General features: G+C 40.1%; 1 protein-coding gene across 3 annotated transcripts in view; it reads left to right on the forward strand.

The window, feature by feature from the left end:
* The window catches only part of ARHGAP18 (Rho GTPase activating protein 18), a 135,797-nt gene that overhangs the window by 84,698 nt on the left and 25,526 nt on the right, over positions 1-25,573 (forward strand). For all 3 annotated transcript variants that reach the window (XM_047758934.1, XM_047758943.1, XM_047758953.1), the window contains exons 6-10: positions 5,829-5,994; positions 8,867-8,958; positions 14,879-14,956; positions 18,662-18,821; positions 21,754-21,836. In XM_047758934.1, the coding sequence (XP_047614890.1) occupies positions 5,829-5,994; positions 8,867-8,958; positions 14,879-14,956; positions 18,662-18,821; positions 21,754-21,836 (579 nt within the window). The remainder of the gene's footprint in view (positions 1-5,828; positions 5,995-8,866; positions 8,959-14,878; positions 14,957-18,661; positions 18,822-21,753; positions 21,837-25,573) is intronic.

The following is a 25,573-nucleotide window of genomic DNA, read 5'->3' on the forward strand; positions in this document are numbered from 1 at the left end:
AATTTTCTATGATCTCGCACAGTAGATTCAAATTTCTCCTTTTACATTTGGAGATCACATAACCTTTAATGTGTATTAGTTTGAAAATTTAGCTACTACTTACTGTATTTTGTGTACCCAAGATGTCTTAGAAAGTATGAGCTAGGTAACCGTGATTCCTCTTTTCATACAAAGAAACAGTTGGAGAGATTACATGGCATGCTAGGGCTTGGCTTCAGTGACTAAGCTTTTGAAGCCAGAATTTTTTCTGGAAGATGCATGTTGACGCTACTTGATGTGCCCTGAAGGTATATGTGCATCTAATTCAGGTGCAAGTTTACGTGTCTTTGTATTGGCGCTACTGACGACTTCTTCAGGATAACTTGGGATATTATATAGAGAAGATTCTAGTTTGTTGAGTCTATCATATGCAATAGAAATTTAATAGCATTCCTTTGCCTTGTCTTGGGAGACTAAGACCATGAAAGGTTTTATTTAGGAATTCTTCTGTAGCTTGAGATGATAACTATGGTAAAGCCTGTATTCTAGGTGCATGCCTTCATTTTAGTTCTTAGGTCTTTGTTCAGTGCCTTTTGGATTCTTACTGAGTTATGTTTAATTCAAATAAATTCATGTTTTATAGCAACGTAGCTTGTCTGTAACAATGCTCTGTGTACGCATACTCCAGAAATTTACATGGAGGCCCATGTCGAGACTTTCCTAGAGAATGGAACATCTCTGGTGGAAGCAGAAGGACAATAAAAGAAATGTTAGTTTAGGATAGAGTGAGGAGACTAAAAACCCGAGGCAGACACCCTTTTCTGTACAATACAAAAATAAGTGTGTAGGATCATGATCCTGAATTGCCCTGGAAAAGTTAAATGATGGTTACTGCTCTCTCTTTTAAAAAATCAAGAAAATTTCAAAACTGTACATGTGGAAGTTTTCCTCAAACCTCACTTATCTAGAAAAGTATTCGTTCTCTAGAATGACAATGAATGAAACACAGTCATAAAATCATGTTTTACACATGGGAAAATCTTAGATAGGAAATGAATTTGCTAGCAGATGATAAGAAGTCATCTGTGGAAATTGACCAGGGAAGAGTAGGTCTCCTGCTTTCTAAGCTGAAGCTAGAGTGACTTGATCAGTGAAAAAGTCAAGTCCATCATTACCGATTAAAGTATCTAAAGGGCCCCTCATATTTCAAGGTCTACACAAGAGGGTACAGCTCGGGAGAGCTACCTGATTAATTTATGGTAACACTTAGGAACCAGTGACCTGATATTTTTTAAAAAAATTTATTTCAGTCCTTTTCCTAAGCACATTTACCGAAAAGGTAAAGAGCTTTTCTCTTGCTAAAATTGCACTGCCATCTCTTAGCCAACGGATGGAACCATCCAGTCTATTAACTAAACAAAAACGACATGAAGCTTCATAAATATTTAAAGCCGCTGCTATGAATTAAACATTGGGATAAAGAACTAACTCCTTTCATTAGGCACAATGTTAAATAAATAAATAAAGCTCATGACATATTGCTGGGTAAATCAAATGTTTGAACTAATAATATTTCAGGTTTCTTTAAACATTTACTTCAGGTAATGCCTTAAATAATTATATTACGTGGATTTGGCTTATTAGACCAAAGGCAACTGATTTTAATGAAACCTTTAGGATTTTTTTTTTTTTTTTAAATAAGTGGTTGGTAAATAGGATTGGTTCAGCCCTTCAGAAAACAAAGCAATTAGCAGAATTCTGGGGCAGGGCATGAAGAAAATATGAAGAGTTTTATGTGATTTTAAAAGTGAAGCTCACTGCAAACCAAAGGAGGTTGGAGGAGCATCAGCCAGGGGTCTAGCACCTCACTGAGCTTGATTCTGGGTGTGGTATGTGTCTTCATTTACTGGGACAGGGCACCTGCAGTGTCTCAGGGCTGTGCTACAGTAGGATATAGAGGTGATGAACACACTTCCTGCGGAGTTCCCGTTGTGACTTAGCAGGTTACGAACCTTGCTAATATCCATGAAGACATGGGTTTGATCCCTGGTCCTGCTCAGTGCGTTAAGGGTCTGGCGTTGCCGTGAGCTGCGGTGTAGGTTGCAGACACAGCTCAGATCCGGCATTGCTGTGGCTGTGTCTATGGTGTAGCCTGGTAGCTGTAGCTCTGATTCAGCCCCTAGCCTGGGAACTTCCATAGGCCACCGATACGGCCCTTAAAAAAAAACAAAAAAAAACTCGGTTCCTGTCCTTGGGGGGTTCACAGCCTCACATCAATACTGATCAACCTAGATTCCTCCCTGCCCGCTTCAGGGGACAAGGAACATGGAGCAGAACAGAATGGTTACTGAATTGAGGACTTAGAAGATCTGAATTTGCATTCTTATGTCATTGTCCACGTGGGCATATTTTGTCTCCTAATGAGCCTCAGTCTCCCCACCTAGAATATGCTGTAATAGTTATCCTGTTGGGATTTTTGCAAAATAGAATGAGAGACATTTATCAAAGATGATACTACCATTTTTGTCTTACCCTTGCAGTAATATTTAAGAGAAAAGGAAAACCACGGTGTATGGTTCCACATTGTCAACCCTTAATGCACTGTACCGCTAACACTGGAAATTATCCTGGAAATTCACATGAGCTGCGTTAACAATGCTATCTATTGCTGTTCTTTTAATGTTCTCATAGGGAAAAATGTGTTACAGAAAGTTAAGAAAGATCTCATTTCTCCTATAGGAGACTCTCTTGAGACTGTAGCAAGTTCTATAGAAGAAGATTCTGTGGGAACTGTAGAAGATCCTCTCTTGGAGTTGAGTTTGCTTGAAAGGAATTTGCTGCTCAGTTGCCAAAAGTTGAAGGTTTTAGGTAATGTTCTAGGACAGTGATTTGCAAACATTTTGGTCTTATAACCCCTTAAGGCACTGAAAAATCATTGAGGACCTCAAAAAAAAGCTTTCCTGTTAACAGTCAGGAAGGGTGTTGGTGTCGAAGGAAATAACTACCACAGCTTCTAGTGCATTGATGGAACCTCAGATGCATGACTTTCTGGCCAAGAATCTGTGATTTCATATTGTTGGAGCATTCGCTGTCTCCCTGGGGATTGCAGCTCTCTGTGTTTGCGCTGACTGAACCCATAAGGAAGGCATACACAGCTTTCTGCAGAAGCCATGATTCCCTGGAAGATTTTGAGATGATGGAGAAGGCTGATACAAAGTGATTTTGGGGAGTTCCCGTCGTGGCTCAGTGGTTAACGAATCCGACTAGGAACCATGAGGTTGCGGGTTCGATCCCTGACCTTGCTCAGTGGGTTAAGGATCTGGCGTTGCCGTGAGCTGTGATGTAGGTCCCAGACGAGGCTCGGATCCCATGACGCTGTGGCTCTGGTGTAGGCCAGCAGCTACAGCTCTGATTAGACCCCTAGCCTGGGAACCTTCGTGTGCTGTGGGTGCAGCCCAAGAAATGGCAAAAAGACAAAACAAACAAACAAAAAAGACAACGTGATTTTGGAATGTAAAGAATTTCTTTGGATTGAGTTCTGTGAAAGTTTGTCACCGACCTGTGTTCTCGAGCTATGACACGTGAATAAGTAGACCAAGGAATAGTTTCTCTTGATAAATAATTAAAATACTGTGGGTATGTGTGTGCACACGCACATGTAGGGGGCTTTTCTTTGTGTTATATCTATGGATGTTTACCATGTTAGAATGGAGAAATTTAAAGCTATTTCTTAATCCATTTAAAATAATACTGTTTGGATGAACGTAAATAACATCTTAATGAAAATTAGCCCTATTCTCTAAAACAAATTGTTTAGAAGCATGCCATGGTTTTTACATTTTCGCAACTCTAATGTCTGACTTCAATCGATGTTAGTTGGAGTCTCATATCTACTTCTGCATTCCGTCTGTTGGCAGTGCCACACATCTAGTGAAACTCTGGAAACTCCACTGTACTTCATAAGAGAATGAGAGTGGAAAAGGCAAATAATGTCTTAGTATTAATTGAAAAGAGGTTTGGGTACCTCTCTGTTTCCCTGGACCACACTTTGAGGACTGCTATTTTAAGACATGTCTTTTGTAATAGTTTTTAGATGGAGTTCCTGTTATGGCTCAGTGGTTAACGAATCCAACTAGGAACCATGAGGTTGCAGGTTCGATCCCTGGCCTTGCTCAGTGGGTTAAGCATCTGGCGTTGCCATGAGCTGTGGTGTAGGTTGCAGGTGCGGCTCAGATCCCGCATTGCTGTGGCTCTGGCGTAGGCTGGTGGCTACAGCTCCGATTAGACCCCTAGCCTGGGAACCTCCATATGCCACGGGAGCGGCCCTAGAAAAGGCAAAAAAAAAAAAAGAAATAGTTTTTAGACCATGAAGTGTTAATGATTCGGTGCAAAGGTGAGCAAAATAAAAGGAATAAAAGGGAATCAGTTGAAAATTCTTGGCTATTAAAGTAGAAAATCAAGGGCAAACTCAAAGGGTATGTCCTTGATCATAAAATTTGTATCAAACTGTTGGAGAATGATACTTGTTTTTGTAATTGGTAACTACAATGGAACTGTCTGTCATTTGTAGTAAAAACGGTAGAGAAATCCATGTTCTTATTTTGTTTTTTTTTTTCTCCTTATTTTAATATATTTAATATTGAAAGAGGTCAAATAGGTAGAAGGTAGTTTATTGAGAAAGGCACAAAACAACAAAAAAGGCAAGCCATTGTTTGCCTATGGTAATATTATATCTAAGCTTGTTTGTTTATTCGGTGGTGAAAGTAATAATAGTAGCAGTAGTAGCACATGAAGTGCTTAGGAAGTGCCACACATTTAAACCTCACAATAGGAGTTCCTGCTGTGGCGCGAAGGGATCAGCAGTGTCTTGGGAGCCCTGGGGTACAGATTTGATCCCAGGCCCAAACCCACCGTTGCCACAACTGCGGCTTGGATCTGATCCCTGGCCTGGGACTATATGCCGTGTGGGCCAAAAATAAATAAGCCTCACAACAGCCCCTGCATTAGGTGGCCTTCTCCTTCCCTCTCACATCCCTTTAACTCTCCCTCGTCTCCTCCTCCCCCCTTTTATAGAAAGAATGGTTCAAGAATTGCCAGAAGTCACACACAGCTAGGGAGGCATCGTGCTCTTAGTCTCCCCTCCGCTTGTCCCCTCTCCCCAGTGCTGTACAGCCCTCTGGACCTGCCTTATTTGGATTTTTATGGCAATATTATTATATCGATAATAAAATACATTATTTTATTATAATAAAAGTATTATATTGATATTAAATATTATCAACATAAATTTATCAATATATAAAATTATAAAATATTTTATAAAATATATTGATAATAAAATATCATGTATTATCAGATACATATTATATACTATTATGTATATAATGCACATATGTATGTGACAATTAATAGTAATATAGATAAAGGGTACCTGACCCATTCTGAGCTCTCAGTAGGGGTTACTTCTCTCTTCCCATCTCCTCCCCTCTTCCTCCTCCTCCTCGTCCTGAAGATTTGTGTTGACTTTGAATCTTTCTTGGCTCTTAAAGGCCAGCTAACTTGAGGCTTTTTTCCACTTCAGTTTTACTGTCTCTTTTGTCCACTCGGCCCTGGTGTTCCTACTCCTCATACATGGTCTGGCTTCATCGCCTGTCACACTTCACGTATTGATTTCCTGCAGGGTTGAAATCATCATCAGGGCAGGATTGCTCTTCATCCTGACTGGAGAAATGCTTTCATAGCTTCCCCTGAGACCACTCAGTATAACTTCTTGCAATTTTGTCTTCTTTCATTTAAAAAAAGGCATCAGATACTGTAAGCCTTTAATACATTCATGCTGTTTATTTTAGAGTTTCAGGTTGCCAAAAGACAAGACAGGCACCACCAGGATTGGTGACCTGGCACCCCAGGACATGAAGAAAGTTTGCCATTTGGCCCTAATTGAGCTGACTGCCCTCTATGATGTGTTGGGTGTTGAGCTGAAACAACAGAAAGCTGTGAAAATCAAAACAAAAGGTAATTTTGAAATGAAAAACAGTGGAATTTACTCCTAAAGTAGTAAGAATGAGCTTGGCTTCTTAGAGGTATTTTTATGTGTCTGTGTGTTGGGGGGTGCCGGGGGGTGAGAAACACCCGCGAAATAAACCAACACTCGTGTACATCTAAATTGCAGATTCTAGAACATTCCCTTCAAAATTTTTGCAACTTAATAAGTATGTACTGTCTCCTAGATTATAGAAAATAAAGCATAATCAAATATTTAATTACCATAGAAGGAATTTTTTTTTTTTATAGGGCTGCACTGGCAGGATATAGGCATTTCTAGGCCAGGGGTTGAATTGGAGGAGCTACAGAAATGCCAGATCCGAGCCTTGTCTGCGACCTACACTGCAGCTCATGACAAGGTCCTTTCCTTAACTCACTGAGCCACAACAGGAACTCCCTACCATGGAAAGAAATTCTTTTATTTTATTTTTTTAATTTAATTTAATTTTATTTATTTTTTGTCTTTTTGCCATTTCTTGGGCTGCTCTCTCGGCATATGGAGGTTCCCAGGCTAGGCATCGAATCAGAGCCATAGCCACCGGCCTACACCAGAGCCACAGCAACTCGGGATCCGAGCCGCGTCTGTGACCTACACCACAGCTCACGGCAACGCTGGATTCCTAACCCACTAAGCAAGGCCAGGGATCGAACCTACAACCTCGTGGTTCCTAGTCGGATTTGTTAACCACTGAGCCACGACGGGAACTCCATGGAAAGAAATTCTGAGTCAAGTATTCTTAACTCAAATGCCCTCTCCTTTGAAAACTATATTTAAAAGCAATATTTGGTCCATATACTTATTTATTTCCAAAATTGGATCTTGAAAAATGACTTTAAGATGGTTGATCCTAATCAATACTTTAGCTTATCTATCTGATGGCAAATGTGGAGGACAGTTATAGTCTGTCCCTTTGTTCATTTATATTCTCCTTTAATTATTTTGAAAAAAATATTCTTCCCTCTATTAAGAAAATAATGAAATTGTGGCACATATTACTAAATTGTGCTTCCCGTGGGTATGTGTAGTTTTCTTCCCTTTGCAAGCAGTTTGTTTTACCCTTTATAAAGATCCACTTTATTTTTTATAATATAGTAGAGAATAGACACTTCCTCAGTTTTTGTTTTTCTAAGATTTTATTTGTCTGCAAATCCAGCTAATTTTCTATTGACAAAGCTTTATGGTTTAGGAATCTCTGACACCTCATTTAACTTTAAAGGTATCTCTTAAAGAGAAACCAAGAATGAGGATTTTTTAGTTGCTATGGTAACGTTAGCAAAGACAAGTATTCACCTGATTTAAGTTTAGAGGCAATTTCTCTGTAGGATTGAAGTGTACCTTCCCTTCAGGTCCTCTCTCCCATGCTGGGCCCCAGAAGACCTCATTCTGTGTTCCTTCCCTTTGAGTTGAGTATTTTAGCTTAAGACTTGGGATGGTGAATTTCTGAGTCAAACGATTCTTCTGGTTTTCCACAAGTCCATTGTGGATAATGAAGACTTCAGATGCTTTTTCAGAAGCTCATCCCAAAGTCTTCTCCAAATACAAAATAATTAGCTGTGACTCAGTGCTCAAGACTTTCTAAGTGGCTTAAAAAGGTCTTTTATTTATTTATTTTTTTAGAAAGTTTTTTTTAAAGAGCCCTTTATGTTTTAAAATTGTACCATAGCAGAGAGAGAAACATTAAGCCAGTCTCATTAAAAGTATCACTATTAATATAATAGACTTTCTTCCATCTTTTTTATATTTTGTATCTTATCTAAGATATGTATCTTATATACTAAGCTTTTGACATTCTCGAAGATTACATCTTTCTTGATTCCTAAACTAAAAGTTATTTGCTGGGTTACTGGCATCTTCCTGAATGTCATCTCTATCGAGGGTCACAGTTTCTGAGGTCTGTTTTCATATCACAAGATAACCCCCTTTCCATGTTCACAAATGACTTCTGTCTCCCCTCATGTGTGTTACACTTCCGTGCTCTCTTCACTCAGTGACGGGCATGGCATGGTGTAGGGGGTGCTGGGTGGAAGCTATGCTTACCCCAGACAGGAGGCATATGATTTTAATTTAGAAAAATGTGAATTACCTATCATTTCATCTAGAGTTATTCCCAAATATATAAAACTACAAATTTTAAATCCACAAAGTATCTACTATACGTTCTAAAGAAAAACATTGGTAGAACAAGCTCATAATGCCAGCTAATTTCTCAAAAAGCAAGTATCTGTATTTTGCTGTATTGTAGAATGTGGAACATCAAGTGTGGAAGAGAGGAGTGATATTTACTTTAAGCCAGAACTTTTTTTTTTTTTTTCCCTGGTCTTTTTAGGGCTGTACCTGGGGCATATGGAGGTTCAGCCTACGCCACAGCCACAGCAACGTAGGATCCAAGCCACATCTGCGACCTAACCACAGCTCACAGCAACTCCAGGTCCTTAACCCCCTGAGTGAGGCCAGGGATTGAACCTGGGTCCTCATGGATACTAGTCAGATTCGTAAGCAAGAACTTTTAATTTGATTACATTTAGTATTTTATTGCATGTGTTGTGCACTCCCCTAGCATTCTGTTTCTCTAATGTAACAGTTTATACTTTTCTAATTATTTTGGTGATTATTTGTAATCATTTAGTTCGTGTCTTTCCTTGCTAGATGGCTCTGTAAATAAGGGCCAGAATTTCCCAGCTAGGTTGTGTATTCCTAGTGGCTAGGCAGTGTCACTTACTTAGGTGCTCAATAAATCATTGTCTGATTCAATGACAGCATTAAGAATCTGATGCCTTAACAGTGTTGCATTACTATTTTATGGGTTGATGAAAGTGAAGACATTTTATTTTTTTGTTGCAGATTCTGGCCTTTTTTGTGTTCCATTGACGGTATTGTTAGAACAAGATCAGAAGAAAGTACCAGGAACTCGAATCCCTTTGATATTTCAAAAAGTAAGTTGGCCTGAATAGGTCAATATGGAGAGAACATACCTGAGCTAAGAGTGTGTCTTGTTTGCTTTTTTGTTTTTGTTTTTGTTTTTTTTGCATTCATACGATTATAATATAGTTTTCCAATTGATATGCTTTTTTATTTTATACTTTGATTTTTCTATTCAGGAAGGAAATTTCTTTCAAGGGCTCGTAATTTTTATTTCATGGTGATGCTTTCAGTGTTATTACTTGTAACTGTGATTACCTGGCATCATTTTCCTGTCTCATATTAGCTGGCTTTATATAATTGAGATTTCAGTTCTATAATACACGGGAGTGGGGACTGCTTATAAATTTCTAGGGAATTGAGTCCTTATGAATATTTCATGCCTGTATGTATTTCCCAAGCTTTCCTATTTACAGTGAGGATGTCCAATTTAATTTACTAGTGCCTACTTCGAAAGTAGGCAAAGAAAACCATAAAGGAGAATTAGAAAATGATTGCTAAACTGTGAAGTCACTTGTGTAGTCAACACTCAATTATTCATAAGAGGGTTATCTATGACAATATAAAAATCTCAGTCTAACCTCTGGGCCATCGTTGTTCAGAAACAGATGACGTTTGATAAGAGATAGGGAATGCCCATGACGAAGGCGGGTCAAGTCAGTCCCAGGCTATCCAAGATGCAGATTTTTGAGACAGTCTGGGCATGTCACAATTTCTGAAAATTCTATGGTGGCAAGAGTGGCAGTGGAAACTTTCACATTCGTTTGGCTCAGCAAACTCATTCAGTACTCAAGCTTAATCTTCTTGGCACTAATTCTTCCATTATTCCAAACCAGTCATTTACTGTCTTACCTACTAAGCTCTGATTTCTTCATTCCTCATAGTCACCACTGCATCCAAATCTTTGTCTCACTGTTTCTCCTGATGGACTTGGGTCAACACAGCTTGTCCTCCTCATCAGCCTCTGCCAGTCAGTGCCTGCAGAACCTGTATCTGTGTGGATAGTTGTCCACTGTGATGGACAGAGAGATGCTAACAAATGTAGGCCAAATATTCAAGTGTTTTGTTTTGTCTTGTTTTTGTTTTTGCTTTGTGGGGCCTCACCTGTGGCATATGGAAGTTCCCAGGCTAGGAAGTGAATTGGAGCTGCAGCTGCCAGCTCTGCCACAGCAACGCCAGATCCAAGCCACACCTGTGACCTATACAGCAGCTCACTGGATCCTCAACCAACTGAGCGGGGCCAGGGATCAAACCCGCATTCTCCTGTATACTAGTCGGAATCCTTACCGCTGAGCCATCACAGGAACTTCTCAAATATTCATGTTTTTTAAATGGCAGTGAAAGCCATGAGTTACTTACACAGATGGACAAGGGCAAGGATCTCAGCAGGATCCTTTCCATGTGTATCTGGGTTCTCCAGAGATACAGAACTATTAGGAGATTTAATCCCTTTCTATCCATCTACCTGTCTGTCTATCAAGAGACTTATTAAGATTCAGCTTATGGGATTATGGATGGGGTTGGACACGTCTGAATTACTACATAGAGCAGGTCAGCAGGCTGGAAACATGGGCGGTGGTTAATGTTTCAGTGTCAAGTCCATAATCTGCAGAGGAAACTACGGCAGGGTTTCTCTGTTGCAGTCTTGAGGCAGAATTGCTTCTTCTGTGGGGAACCTCAGTCTTTGCTTTAACAGACTTCAACTGACGAGCTGAGGCCTACCCACATTATGGGAAGTAGTTTGCTTTACTCACCGTCTGCTGATGGAATGTTCATCTCATCTAAAAAACACCTTCACAGCAACACCTAGACTGGTGTCTGACCGAACAACTGGCCACCAGAGCCCAGCTAGGTTGGCATGTCAGATTCACCCTCATATCAGCCAAGAGTAAGCTTTGGTTCCCACACAAGTCAGTGTTACATCCTGATCAGGCCCAGGGTTACGTCCAGCCCCTTGTCAGTTTCTCTTGAAATTGTTTTCGTATTTACTTAGTTATTTTACATTTTTGGTCTCTTTGACATTCTGGAGACTCAGACTGCCTACCAGTTTGAAATCACTGGATAAGAGCCTTAAAGTTTTTTAAGGCTCATATAAAAAATAAAAAAGGTATATAAAGAGTTTTGTATTAGATAACACACATCTGTTTGCCTTTCCTCTAGATTATAAACCCCAAAAAAAAAAAAAATCACAGTGGTCTGTCATAAAAAATACTTTTTGATTTACCAGCTGATGACTCAATTAGATATTCCCTCAATTTCGTAGAAAGGGAAGAATTGAAAACCACTGATGTGCAAAAATTTTTACTATCAATCTTTAGGGGATTATGTTTTCTCAGTTATTGAGAAATATACTGCAAAAGGGCTTTAACAAAGCTTATCTAATATCTGTAAATTGTATCTGTTTTTTTCCCCCACCTACAGGCACATCATTTAAATGATATTCTCAGAAAGGGTTGGAGAAATAGCAGTACTCTTTTTTTTTTTTTTTTTTTTTCCCACTGTACAGCAAGGGGGTCAGGTTATCCTTACATGTATACATTACAATTACATTTTCCCCCCACTCATTCTTCTGTTGCAACATGAGTATCTAGACAAAGTTCTCAATACTATTCAGCAGGATCTCCTTGTAAATCTATTCTAAGTTGTGTCTGATAAGCCCAAGCTCCCGATCCCTCCCACTCCCTCCCCCTCCCATCAGGCAGCCACAAGTCTCTTCTCCAAGTCCATGATTTTCTTTTCTGTGGAGATGTTCATTTGTGCTGGATATTAGATTCCAGTTATAAGTGATATCATATGGTATTTGTCTTTGTCTTTCTGGCTCATTTCACTCAGTATGAGATTCTCTAGCTCCATCCATGTTGCTGCAAATGGCATTATGTCATTCTTTTTTATGGCTGAGTAGTATTCCATTGTGTATATATACCACCTCTTCCGAATCCAGTCCTCTGTCAATGGACATTTGGGTTGTTTCCATGTCTTGGCTATTGTGAATAGTGCTGCAATGAACATGTGGGTGCACGTGTCTCTTTTAAGTAGAGTTTTGTCCGAATAGATGCCCAAGAGTGGGATAATAGCAGTACTCTTAATTTTTATCTATGGCAAAATTCTGAAAAATTAGCAAATCCTGTTTTCATTATCAAACTAATCAGCCAAATCAAAGACACTTTTATCCCAAATGTTTAGCTTCATATTCAATTGTTTAATTCATAAATTCATATAAGTATATAATATCTATTTTGGAAAAAGTTAGGAACATCACTGTTAAATTATACAATGTGTCTTGTAAGATAAGTTCCCAAAAGTAGCATGATTAAAATATATAGAAAGACAAATAAAATAAAAAAAAATATATAGAACACTGTAGTTATTCTCCATTTTTAGGTCTTGAAAATAAAAGAAAGCTGTATTTATTATTTATATTTTAACAATGGCAATACAATGTGGTAGCTAAAAATATGTTATTTGCAAAGTGAGGAATATGAGGAAACACATGACATTCCTTCAGACAATATATTGAATGCTAGTATTCAGCATTAGAGAATAATAAAAAGAATTCAACCAGCTATAATGGAAAAAATAAAAATCATTTAAAAAAAGAATTCAAATATAAGAATGCAGAAATTACTTTCAGTTATTTAGAAATCATCAATTTTTCCTGTTACTTAATACAAGCAAAAAATTCAAATACTGCTAAAAACTAATTTGGTCCAGCTACTAGCATACAATTTTATTTTTTATTATTAGAAAACTTTAGGAGTTCCTGCCATGGCGCAGTAGGATCCATGGCATCTTGAGGGACCTGGGATGCAGGTTTGATCCCTGGCCCATATGGTGGGTTAAGGATCTGATGTTGCAACAGCCAAGGCTTAGGTGGCAACTGCGGCTGGGAGCTGATCCCTGGCCCGGGAACTCCATAAGCCATGGGGCTGCCAAAAAAGAAAAAAAAAATGAAAGAAAACTTTAAACATTTTTTTATAAGATTAAACAAAACGAAAATTGCTTGTACACTGAATAAATGTTGCATGGTATTACTTGATAAATTTGGTTTAAAATACGTTATTGAATAACGTTCATCTAATCTATAAGAAAACATGTAAAGATTTTTTTTTTTCTGTGGGTTTTTGTCCAGTGTAACTTGAAAAATGTCTTGGAAATCATTCCACTTGAATTTTTTAAAATCATGTACTGCTTTAGTCAAAGATGCTTTTCTTTTCAGTTAATACTAAATCCTCAGCAGAATTTTGAGGCTGCTCTTTGCTTGATTCTTCTTACCTGAATGCCTCAAGATCAGTGCACTATTTGGCCATAATCCAAGAATAGAAGAGGTGGGGTCATTAAAGAAAAATTGCCCTCTCTGCCAGTGTGTATGTGGTACAGTATATCTGATTTCAGAACATCTAGATAAAGGTCAAAAGACTTCATTTATGATCCCATGCTTTCTTAACAGACACTTTTATGAGCAAGGAAAAAATAGTAAGCTTTATGTTGTTCATAGAGCCTTGGTAAATCATTAAAGGAGGTTACCCTGAAAAAAAAAAAAAAAATTTACATTCTTTTGGAACCCGGGAAGAGTTTTTTGCCTCAGGGTTCACAGAGACTGTTATAGTAAGTTTGGGGCCCAGTGAAGAGTAGGTCTGTCTTTCAGAAGCCTATTTTGAAAGGGGGGTGTGTGGATGGCTCATAAATGCCTTGTATTTAAACTGAGGACAAGGAAATTGATTTCCTTAATATAGCAAAGTAACCCCCTAAAAAGCCTTTTGTGTACAGCCCCAGGAATCCATATTCCAAGTTGAAAGTCTCTGCCAAGAAACCATCCACTTCTTTTATTGTCTTAGCTTCCAACATTATAACATTGTAATTTCTCCAACTGCCTATTCTTGGGGATTTCTCCCTATTTAGGCAGACACACACGCACACACACACATACACTTTGTTATTTTAATTCCCTATTTAGACAGACAGACAGACAGACACACACACACACACACACACTTTGTTATTTTAATGGCCTTCCGGAGATAGATCTATGTGTGTTCATTGGGCATTGGGTAAGACTTAGAAGCCCTATACAAGAACAGTTTTTTATTTTTTTAATTTTTATGTTTTTATTTTTTTTGTCTTTTTGCCATTTCTTGGGCCGCACCTGCAGCATGTGGAGGTTCCCAGGCTAGGGACCGAATCGGAGCTGTAGCCACCGGCCTACGCCAGAGCCACAGCAATGCAGGATCCGAGCCAAGTCTGCGACCTACACCACAGCTCACGGCAACTCCAGATCCTTAACCCACTGAGCAAGGCCAGGGATTGAACCCGCAACCTCATGGTTCCTAGTCGGACTCGCTAACCACTGAGCCATGACTGGAACTCCCAAGAACAGTTTTTTAAATTTAAGTTTGCCACCAAATGTTTAAAAGCCTAAACAGGAATATTTGCAAGCAGTTTTTTTTTTTTTTCTTCTTCATATCATAAATAATTCGTTCTTTGAACGAACTCAAAATGAGATGGAAATATGCAAATACTAGATTTTCATAAGATGTACTTGATCACAGAATGTATGTTTTTGGAAAAGCAGAGGAAATGCATGGTCTTGGTTGCTTTTAAAACAGTGTGCATGGGTCCATCTCTGTTTGGAATATTGCAGCTATTGTGTGAAATTATACCTTTTTTTAATTTTTTTTTTACTTTTTTTTACTTTTTTATTTTGAAATTATCCAGTTTTGTTATAAAAGACCTTTTCCTAAATTACAGCTGAAGTTTTGGGGTGTATTGGTTTAAAGGATGTATAGTGGTGGTGCAAGAACATTCAAAACTTCATAAAATTGTTTACGTGTCACTGTAATCAGTTTTCGTTTATCTACATGTGAACCAGATGTTAACTTTGGGATTGTACCTGTTAAGAACAGCAAAATAGAATGTTCTTCTTCTGTTTATACACAGCTGATTTCTCGAATTGAAGAGGGAGGTTTGGAAACCGAAGGCCTCTTAAGAATACCTGGTGCTGCGGTGAGAATCAAGGTAGGTTCTTGGTTCTCCTCATTGAAACTTTATGATTCAATTTCTCTACTGTGCAGATGTTAAATAGGGACAAAAGTAAATAAGCAAAAAGGCAAGAGTAGTTTTGTCCTTCTGATGAAAGCAAAGAGAACATGATGAGTCAAAATATTAAGGGGGGGGGTTAGTGACAGATTTAGCAGCATGGGTAGCAGCAAGTGAGGTTTTTGGAGGGGTTTGTTTAATATTTATTTATTTAGTCTTTTTAGGGCTGCACGCACGGCATATGGAGGTTCCGAGGCTAGGGGTCCAACCAGAGCTGTAGCCACAGGCGTACTCCACAGCCACAGCAATGCGGGATCCAAGCCAGGTCTTCTGTCCTACACCACAGCTCACGGCAACACCGGATCCTTGACCCACTGAGCGAGGCCAAGGATCAAACCCGTGTCCTCATGGTTGCTCATCAGGTTCCTTAACCGATGAGCCACGACAGGACCGCCTGTTCAATTTTTAAAGGCAGGATGATAAACTCCGTCAGATGAGCAGAGTAGACTTGAGGTTAGTCCCCATGCATTACTCGTCTCTGAGCTGGCAAAAGGAGACTGTCTCAGCCACTCTCCTGACTGGCAGAGTTCTTGGCTCACTGGGTCCAAGGGTATTCCCAGTGAGTCTGGCTTGGGAAGGAGGCAAGGGGACTCCCCAACTTCCCAGTTGGACAGCTCCCAACCCCCCCGCTGTGTATCCTTCCTCCGCTCCCCAGCCTCTGCTCTGGGGAATGATGCATGGTAAAAAAAGAGAATCCCCCTCCAGATGATGCATAACTCATATGCCTCCCCAGGGATTTGCATGTTACAGGGCCTCATTCTTGGAACTGTAGCTCTATGTGGAAATTTTATCTAGGAAAAAATTTTGCTTTAGCAGTCATTAGCAACCTCCTCTGCCCTCTGCTCCCAATTCAGCTCTAACTCTTAAGTAGGTACCACACGTTGCTCCCCACATCCAATGTTGTGTCTTCCTGAGTTTGTAAATCCAAGAGAGAATAGGATGGGGGAAGAGAGATTCCCTGGTTATTTCCTTCAGACCTGTTCTGTATGAGATCTTTAGTGCTGGGTCTGGTAGTAATGACTCTTGGTGTTTGTACGCTGTCCTCACCTGTGGCTGTGGCACTGCCAGGATTGAAATTACTTACTATTCATAGATTCCACGCTTTGCATCACCTGCTTATTTTGATAAGCTTCCTCAATTTAGGACGCTAGTTCCAACCTACTTGGCTCTTTCTACACAGTAATCTCAGTTTAATCAGATTCGGGTAACCTGTTATATACCCTGCTCACAAATTGCATTCAGCCTGTGTCCCCTGGATGAGCCGTCTGGTGCACAGAGGTCCCCAAAACTGCCTTGTTGGCTCTTATTAAGTTTGTTACGTTGCCACTGTCTCACTTTGACTTGCTGACACCTAAGCCAGTGTCACCACCAGTCATCAGGGACATGGTGTGTGGGGGTGGGGAGTTAGGTGCTGCTGAGTAGCACATGCTCTTGCAGAGAAAGGGTCCCTCAGACACATGAAACGTGACTTCATGATAACCCATCTCAGCAAGAATCTTGTCACTCAGGTCACGAGGCACAGCTCGTACTAGCGGGATGTGGTGGCCCCCCCACAGGAGTCGTAGACATGACTTGAGTACACAGCGTGGAGCTACTGCACATTTTAGCTTGACCCACTAGCTCGCAGAGGGCTGAGTTTAACTATATGTAATGTCTTCGAAGGTCAATTAAGTGGATTTAGCTGGCTCAACTCTTCAGCACAGCCTGTTGTCACAAACCGAATTATGCAGCAGCTGGTCCGTTATCAATAATTTAAAGATAATATGCCAAGTGTGGAGTTGTCTGTCTTCTCCCCTGCCCCACCACATTTCCTGGCCTCTTCTCTCTCCCTCTCCCCTTCCTTTCCTCATCTTTCCCTCTCCTTCCCTGTTTCCCTTTCTTCCTCTTCTTCAAGCCTTCTCTCCTTCCCTCCTCTCTCCCCTTTCCCTCCCCCTCACTTCTTTCCTCTTTCTCTCCTTTCACCTTTCTTTCCCTCACCCCCCATTTCTAGGTTCCCCTTCATGTATTTCACCCATTACAACAACAATTGGAATTCGAGGATGGAATTGTGTTGGGAAGAGAAAGCATGGTAGGACTCAGCATCGTGGCTCAGTAGTTTCCATGAGGAGGCAGGTTTGATCCCTGGCCTCGCTCAGTGAGTTAAGGATCCAGTGTTGCCATGAGCTGTGGTGTAGGTCAGTGGCTACAGCTCCGATTCGACCCTTAGCCTGGGAACCTCCATATGTTGCAGATGCAGCCCAAAAGAGAGAGAGAGACACACACACACAAAAAGGCATAATAAATTCACCTTATAGGAATAGCAAAGAACGTTCCTTGGGGAGAACAGTTTCAAATAATAGAAGAAAGTGACAGAACATTGGAAGGATTTCTAACATGATAGGATTTATGCCACAGTGAAAAAGTGTGTAGCAAATAGTAATTATGAAATTAAATTGATTTATTATTAATAATCTGTCTGGCAAATTTTGTAGAGTCCTTGAGGTAAATGAACTAGGTATTTCTAATTCCACAAGGATTCCAACTGTTTTTTGCAGCTGGCAGCAGGATGGCTGTGTCACTGACGGCCTGTGCACTTAAGACAGGTATATTGATATATTTTTGTGCCTCATTTGCTGTGGGATTTGGTTTGCCATTTCCCAGTGGTGACTAATCATACATGGCCTTCTGCTTAGCTCCAGGGATTGATTATGTATTTTGTTAGGTAATGTATATCGGAACATAATTTAAAACATAGGCTTTTTTTTTTTTTTTTCTTTTTTTAAGGGCTCCACCTGCAGCATATGGAAGCTCCCAGGCTAGGGGTCAAATTAGAGCTGCAGCTGCCAACCACAGCCATGCCAGATCTGGGCTGCATCTGTGACCTGTATACCACAGCTTGTGGCAACACCGGATCCTTAAACCCACTGTGTGAGACCATGAGTCAAACCCATGTCTTCATGGATACTAGTTGGGTTCTTAACCTACTGAGCCACATGGGAAGTCCCAAAACATATACTTGTTTTTTAATGATTTTTTTAAAGTTAGTGACAAATTATAGTGTCTAAGTAAAGCCCCCAAATGTAAAGGTTATTTTAACCATTTTTAAAAAAAATTTTCCCCTGGCTTTAATAACTCTGAGCTTAGGGTGACCTTATAGCTCATAGTCAGAACCATTTTTTGTTTCCACTTTTAAAAATTTTGTTGACGTGTAGTTGAGTTACAATGTTGTGATAGCTCCTGCTGTACAACAAAGCAATTCAGTTAAACACATACACATATCCATCCCTTTTCAAGTGCCTTTTCCATATAGGTTATCGCAGAATATTGGGGAGCGTTCCCTTTATATTTTAATCGATCTTTTCACTCAACCTTTACTGCTTAAGGTGTGTTGCATGTCCAGGAGAATGTCAGGTTTTGGAATCTTTTGGCCTTTGGTATCATCTTCTTTGGTGAAGTCCTCTGGGGATGGTGGGGGGGTATTTTTCTGAGTAAGGGAGAAAGTATTGGCCTCTGGTACTTCTGGATGTCTTTTCAAAAGAGTAGAATCTCATCAAGTGGAAAGTGTATCAGTCACAGCAGGAAAAAAAAATGCACTTACTGGGAGCTCACCTCCCTGCCCACCCCCACCCCCCTTCTGCCTTTCAGAATCTTTGCCAAGAACTAGAAGCAAAGTTTTATGAAGGGACTTTTAATTGGGAAAGTGTCAAGCAGCATGATGCCGCCAGCCTGCTGAAGCTCTTCATCCGGGAGCTGCCGCAGCCACTGCTCAGTGTAGAATACCTCAAAGCCTTTCAGGCTGTCCAGAGTGAGTGCCATCCCTCTTTGAAGCAGTCCTTGTGCCGGTGCCATCCATGTTAATTGTTTTAATGTCATTTTGTGTCACGAAGAATATAACCAGATGCATGTGGATAGACCTCCTGACTCACGGATGTCGGCGAGTGCTCAAATGTCACGTGATGTTTTCTTTTTTCCTTTATAGATACACACCTCTGAGTAAATAGATAGTAGTGGGTTCTCTTTGGGTACAAATGAACTGCATGCCCTTTAAGCAATGCAATAGATGTATTCTCATGTTAAATGAACCTGGAAACGTCACATTTCTTTTTAATAGAGTGAATCATACAAATATAAGTTCTCCCATACAGTTGGCTTGCCAAATGTTAAAAACAACACTTCCTGGAGAGTCTGTGGATTAACAGTTATTGCAAAAGCCCAAGGAGAAGTGGCAAAGTCTGTGATTATTTCTTGAAAAATTAACTTCTGATATTGTCGTGCAGAAACATAGAACAAATCAACAACAATGCTGTCTCATTGGCGGGGGACAGCACATTTCCTAAGTCTCACCATATTGTGGTCTTGGGCAGGCTCCAAATCAGTGTCTCCATGAGTTCTCCATTCCTTTCCAGTGAACATGGAGATCTTTTGAGGTTCATGTACTGGCATAGTTACCTCTTTGAGTCCTAGAGACCCTCAGAAAAGGAAAAACGTTGTCACCACATTCTAGTGACCAAACTGGACTTTATTATTTTTAATTTTATTTTTGCCTTTTAGGGCTGCACCCCTGGTGTATATGGAGGTTCCCAGGCTAGGTCTAATCGAAGCCACAGCCATAGCAACACAGGATCCTTAACCTACTGAGTGAGGCCAGGGATCGAACCGCAACCTCATGGTCACTAGTCGGATTTGTTTCCACTGCGCCACAATGAGAACTCCCAAAATGTACTTTAAATGCCAAATTGAGACCCTTTTGAGAGTAAAAGGGAAGAGCTGTGAATGATTATGCTGCGCTGTAGTGTCAACCAGAACTGTTCCAGGCTCTCCTTTTTTTTTTTTTTTAATAATTGACATACAATATTAGTATCAACTGTACAGTGTAATGATTCATTATTTGTACATATTGCAAAAAAATCATCATAATAATGTCTACTTAATATGTCACTACGCATAATTACAGAAAATTTTTTTATGAGAATTTTTTGTTTCTACTCTTAAACACTTACAAATAGGCAATACAATATTATTAACCCTAGTTGCCATGCTGTGCATTATTTCCCCAGGACTACTGATTTTGTCACTGGACATTTGTACCTTTTGAGTCCCCTCACCCATCTCCTCCTACCCCCAACCACCAGTCGCCAGTACCTGTGATAGTTCAGAGAGTTCCGCCAGTCTATTGTCTGTATCTATGAGCTGTTTTTTTTTTTTTTTTTTTTTAGATTCCACATATAAGTGAGATCATAGGGCTCATAGGTTATTTGTCTTTCTCTGTCTTAACCTTACATAGCATAATGCACTCAAGCTTCATCCATGTTGTTGAAAATGGCAAGATTTTCTTTTTTTCTTTTTGTCTTTTTAGGGCCGTACCTGCAGCATATGGAGGTTCCCAGTATAGGGGTCCAATCGGGGCCATAGCTGCCAGCCTCAACCACAGCCACAGCAACATGGTATCCGAGCCTCTTGTGCAGCCTACACCACAGCTCACGGCAACACTGGATCCTTAACCCACCGAGCAAGGCCAGGGATTAAACCTGCGTCCTTGTGGATGCTAGTCAGATTCATTAACCACTGAGCCACGATGGGAACTCCTAGATTTTCTTTTCTTTTTTTTTTTTTTTGTCCTTTTCTAGGCCATACCAACGGCACATGGAGGTTCCCAGGCTAGGGGTCTAGTCAGAGCTGTTGCCACCAGCCTACACCACAGCCACAGCAATGCCAGATCTGAGCCTCCTCTGCAACCTACACCACAGCTCATGGCAACGCCGGATCCTTAACCTGCTGAGCGAGGCTAGGGATTGAACCTGCAACCTTATGGTTTCTAGTTCGATTCGTTAACCACTGAGCCACGACAGGAACTCCCAGATTTTCATTTTTTTTTTTATAATAGCTGAATTTTATTCCATTATACACCAGGCTGTTCTTAAATCATGTCACATGGAGATGTTTCCCTTGGGTTATCTCCTATCATAACATTGCTGCAGAAATTGTAGGAGAGACATGACCGAAATTGTCTGTGTAAAGTACTTTTTCATGGTTAGGTTGTGCTACTTAACATACATACATACATATATATGTATTCCTTGGATATAGATTAAAAGACCAAGTTTATCCCTGTAAAACAAATGCCGGAAAGATTCCACATATCCATGAGTATTACTTGATGGGGTAGGGACCAATGAAAATGATCATAATGTCCTTCTTCAGCTTTTCATTGCAGATTGCTTTTCCCATTCATTCCAGAAACACTTATTGAACACCTGCTGTGTGTTCCAGGCTCTGTTTTACACATTCCTGTTGGAACTGGTGACCTCTCACATGTACACCATGTCATATGTTCACTCGCCATTAAAAGAAACAAACTTCACTGTTACAGATGCACCCTGACACTGCATCTTAGAAGGTCCAATCTTCTGTGTCTTTTCATGGAGAAGTAATGATCATGCAGAAGTTAAGATTATTTCCAAAGCACTCTTGTGTGTCTGCAAACATAAGGCCCCCCCATCATACGATCACAGTTGGTAGTAGGCATTCTGAGAGACAAAGCTCTCCAGCAACAGCTGCTTCTCCTGATCTCCCCCCAACACACTCTCAACAAGGCTTGCAGCTCAGTCATTCTGTCTTAGATTTCGCAGTGATGTTTATGCCAAATAACTTTTTTTTTTCTTTAACAAAACGAGAAAGAAAGTAAAAAGAAGTATTTGGTAAAGACGAGTGTTCAGATTTATTTAATCTGTCTGCAGATCTTCCAACCAAGAAGCAGCAGCTACAGGCCTTGAACCTTCTTGTCATCCTCCTGCCTGATGCAAACAGAGACACACTCAAGGTCAGCTGGATTCATTTATGTTAAATGTCCCTTGGAACTAAGCAGAGTAATTTTTCATTATTTGTTATGAAACAAAATGATGGTATTGTGGAAATATTAGTAGTTGTTTATAAAGAAAAGACCTGTTTTTAAGGAATGATGGTGAAAGTCTTTAACTCTTTATTAATTTATTAACTAGTCATGTTAATAGTATCATGGGGGGGTTGGTTTGTTTCTTTGGATATTTTTCAACTATAACATTTCTTTCTACCAAAATGGGTGATTGAGATTCATTCAGTTGTTAACAGAAGCATGGGTGCTTTTTGGTTTTTCCTTTCTTTCTATTTTTCTGCATTTTCCAAATTTTATTTAGTGAGCATGTATTAGGAAGGTAAAATATATATATATATATATTCAAATATAAAATCCTGGGAATTCCCATTGTGGCGCAGCAGAAATGAATCCGACTAGGGACCATGAGGTTGCAAGTTCCATCCCTAACCTTGCTCAGTGGGTTAAGGATCCACCATTGCTGTGAGCTGTGGTGTAGGTTGCAGACACGGCTCGGATCCTGTGTGGCTGTGGCGTAGGCCGGCAGCTGTAGCTCTGATTGAACCCCTAGCCTGGGAACCTCCATATGCTACAGGTGTGGCCCTAAAAAGCAAAAAACAAACAAACAAAAAACAAAAACACGAAAAAAAAAAAAATCCTGAGGCTCATCAAATATAACCCACTGTTGCCCATAGATGTTAGATTTTTTTTGTAGTTCCAAGCAGTAGAGTTTGAAATAAGTCACAGTGATAATTTTGAAGCATTTGATTAGTTAGCCAAAAGATAGACTAACTCAAATAAATTTTAGTTATTTCTCAAAGGGCCTACCCTGAATTTCTGATTTACATTCTCATTTCAAAGTGATTTGGTCTAATATTCACATGATTTAATGCTGCTGCTTGTATGTGTTGCCAAGGACTTTCATAATAATCAGTGGATTATTCCACATTGATTTTTCCTTAATGGCAAAAATTATAGAGTAGTTGGAAAAGGTTTGATTATAAACTTTTATGAAAGAAAAAAGAAAACTTTAAAAATACAATTTTTGGGAGGTCCTGCTGTGACACAGCAGGTTAAGGATCTGTTCTTGTCTCTGTGGCGGTGTGAGTTCAATGTCTGGCCCATAGCAGTGGGTTAAAGATCTGGCCCTGCCAAAGCTGGGGAGTGGGTCACAGCTGTGGCTCAGATTCGACCCCTGGCCTGAGAACTTCCATAGGCCATGGATGTGGCCGAAAAAGAAAAGAAAAAAAAAAAAGTAACTTTTGGCCATGCCCACAGCCTGTGAAAGTTCCCAGGCCAGGGATTGAAGCTGCATTCTCAAGCTGTTCTTGCAGTAATGATGGATCCTTAACCCACTGGGCCACAAGAGAACTCCTAGAAATATAACTTAGGGTATTTACCTTATGTTTTACTGTTGCCTTAAAAAAATTATTTTCCATACTGGTAAAGGTGAAACCCTTACCCATTTACCCCCTGTAGTTCTTTCTATTTAAAATGAAAAAATAAAAAAATCATTTGTCAAAAAAACAAAACCACCAGTTGGTAAATCTAGGAAATTTTTCTTCTGTACCTTATTAAGATTCCTTGAACTGAAACTAAATGAGTGAATTCCATGCCCATGCAATGAATGTTAATACTCAACTTTTCTGGATGAAGCAGTTGATGAGAACGGCTGGAGCGAAAACACTGCGTCGTGACAGGAGAACTTGCAGCGTTACTCCCATTACTAAGCCAGAAAATAATCTTTTGCTTCACTGATTGTCAAATGAGTAACTGAAAAGGCGGATTCAGTTTGATTCGCTTTGGTTTTGGAGACAGAGACCAACTCCAGAAAGGTTGCATAAAAACCTTGTGTGACCAGGGCTACTGTGTATGGGTGTGTAGAATGTGGCTAAGATAGGGACATGTGGTCCAGGGACTGATTTCTGGTCCATTCTCTGCCTGTTAGCCTTGTCTTTGACACAGGACATCCATGACCCAGAAAGAGGAATTTAATTTTTTTTTTTCCTTATTCACCTAAAGGTGCCCATCAGTATGATAACCCAGGCTAATAGAACTAATAAAACAATAATGTTTTAATCATCTATCTAAATGATCAGACCTGAGAGTGCCCATTGTGGCTAAGTGGATTATGAACCTCATCAGTGTCCTTGAGGGTGCCAATTTGATCCCTGGTCTCACTCAGTAGGTTAAGGATCTGACATTGCCGTGAGCTGTGGCTAGGCCAGCGGCAGGTGCAGGCCTAAAAAGCATTTAAAAAAAAAAAAAAAAAATCAGACCTAGGTTCCAGTTACCAGCACCTCATAGGCCCCTTTGCTTTCCTGCTGTGCTGCTGAAAACCCTTAGGTGTAAAATCCTAGTTTGTTAATGAATTCTACGAACAGTAAGGTGATTGAAAATAAGTCTAAATAGCTGTGAAAGTCACCACAATGACATGAAATAAATTTAGTAAGTTTAGATCAGCCAAAAAGAAAAAAAAATAAGGAATGGTCATTATAAGGTGGAACTTGAAAGACACATGATTTACTTTCTGCATTCAAATGTGTTCTGATAGTTGTGGGAGGGACTGCTAATCCCAATATGGTTACTGATGGGTGAGTTTGGTCTTCAATTCATTCTTGGATTTGCCTTTCAAGTCCCAAGCATATTCTTCTTCTTTTTTTTTAATCTGTTTAAAATTATATTTCTTGGAGTTCCCGTCGTGGCGCAGTGGTTAACGAATCCGACTAGGAACCATGAGGTTGCCGGTTCAATCCCTGGCCTTGCTCAGTGGGTTAAGGATCCGGTGTTGCCGTGAGCTGTGGTGTAGGTCGCAGACAAGGCTTGGATCTGGCGTTGCTGTGGCTCTGGCGTAGGCCCGTGGCTATGGCTCTGATTCGACCCCTAGCCTGGGAACCTCCATATGCCGTGGGAAGCGGCCCTAGGAAAGGCAAGAAAAAAAAATTATATTTCTTAAAAATTTTAAGTGATTTTAATTTCAGCATGTAAGGTTCCTGGGAGCACAGTCATATAAATAAGGTGGAAAATACTTTTTGGGGGGTAAAATATTGGAAAAATGCACACAAGTAATTTTCCTAATTTACTTAAGCTTTAGTAGCTTAATCAGCCAGCTCTGATGAAGGTTTCAAACAAGGTTTTTAATAATAGAAACATTGAAGCAAGTATACCATAGGTACAAGAGAATAAGCCATTTAAATTTAGTTCTCTAAAGGAGAAGGGAAACTTCATCACAAAGTAATTTCAGGAAGTTGAATGCAGACTTGCTCCATTTTTCCTGTCCTGGTGCCACTCCTTCAGTGGCCGTTTGGAGGGACAGGATCATGTGCATGTCTTGTGTAGACTATTTTTACAGCACATCTAACGAAGGGTTTGGAGGGACCGTGTGAAACACTGTGTCCCAGTTTAAATCTAAAGCAACAGGTGTCTTTGGGCAGGTTACTTGACCAGGAGTTTTTTCTTTTTTTAACACCTTGGATTATTGTGCATCTGGACCAGTGATCATACCTACCTTTGGCTTAGACTGTCTGTCTGTTTGTTTATTTATATATTTTAGGGCTGCACCCTTGGCACATGGAGGTTCCCAGGCCAGGGGTCCTATCAGAGCTATAGCCTCCGGCCTACACCACAGCCACACCAACACCAGATCTGGACCGCATCTACAACGTGCACCACAACTCACAGCAACGCCAGATCCTTAACACACTGAG

This window comes from Phacochoerus africanus, chromosome 2 (genome assembly GCF_016906955.1).
Source record: "Phacochoerus africanus isolate WHEZ1 chromosome 2, ROS_Pafr_v1, whole genome shotgun sequence".
NCBI classification, from domain to species: domain Eukaryota; kingdom Metazoa; phylum Chordata; class Mammalia; order Artiodactyla; family Suidae; genus Phacochoerus; species Phacochoerus africanus.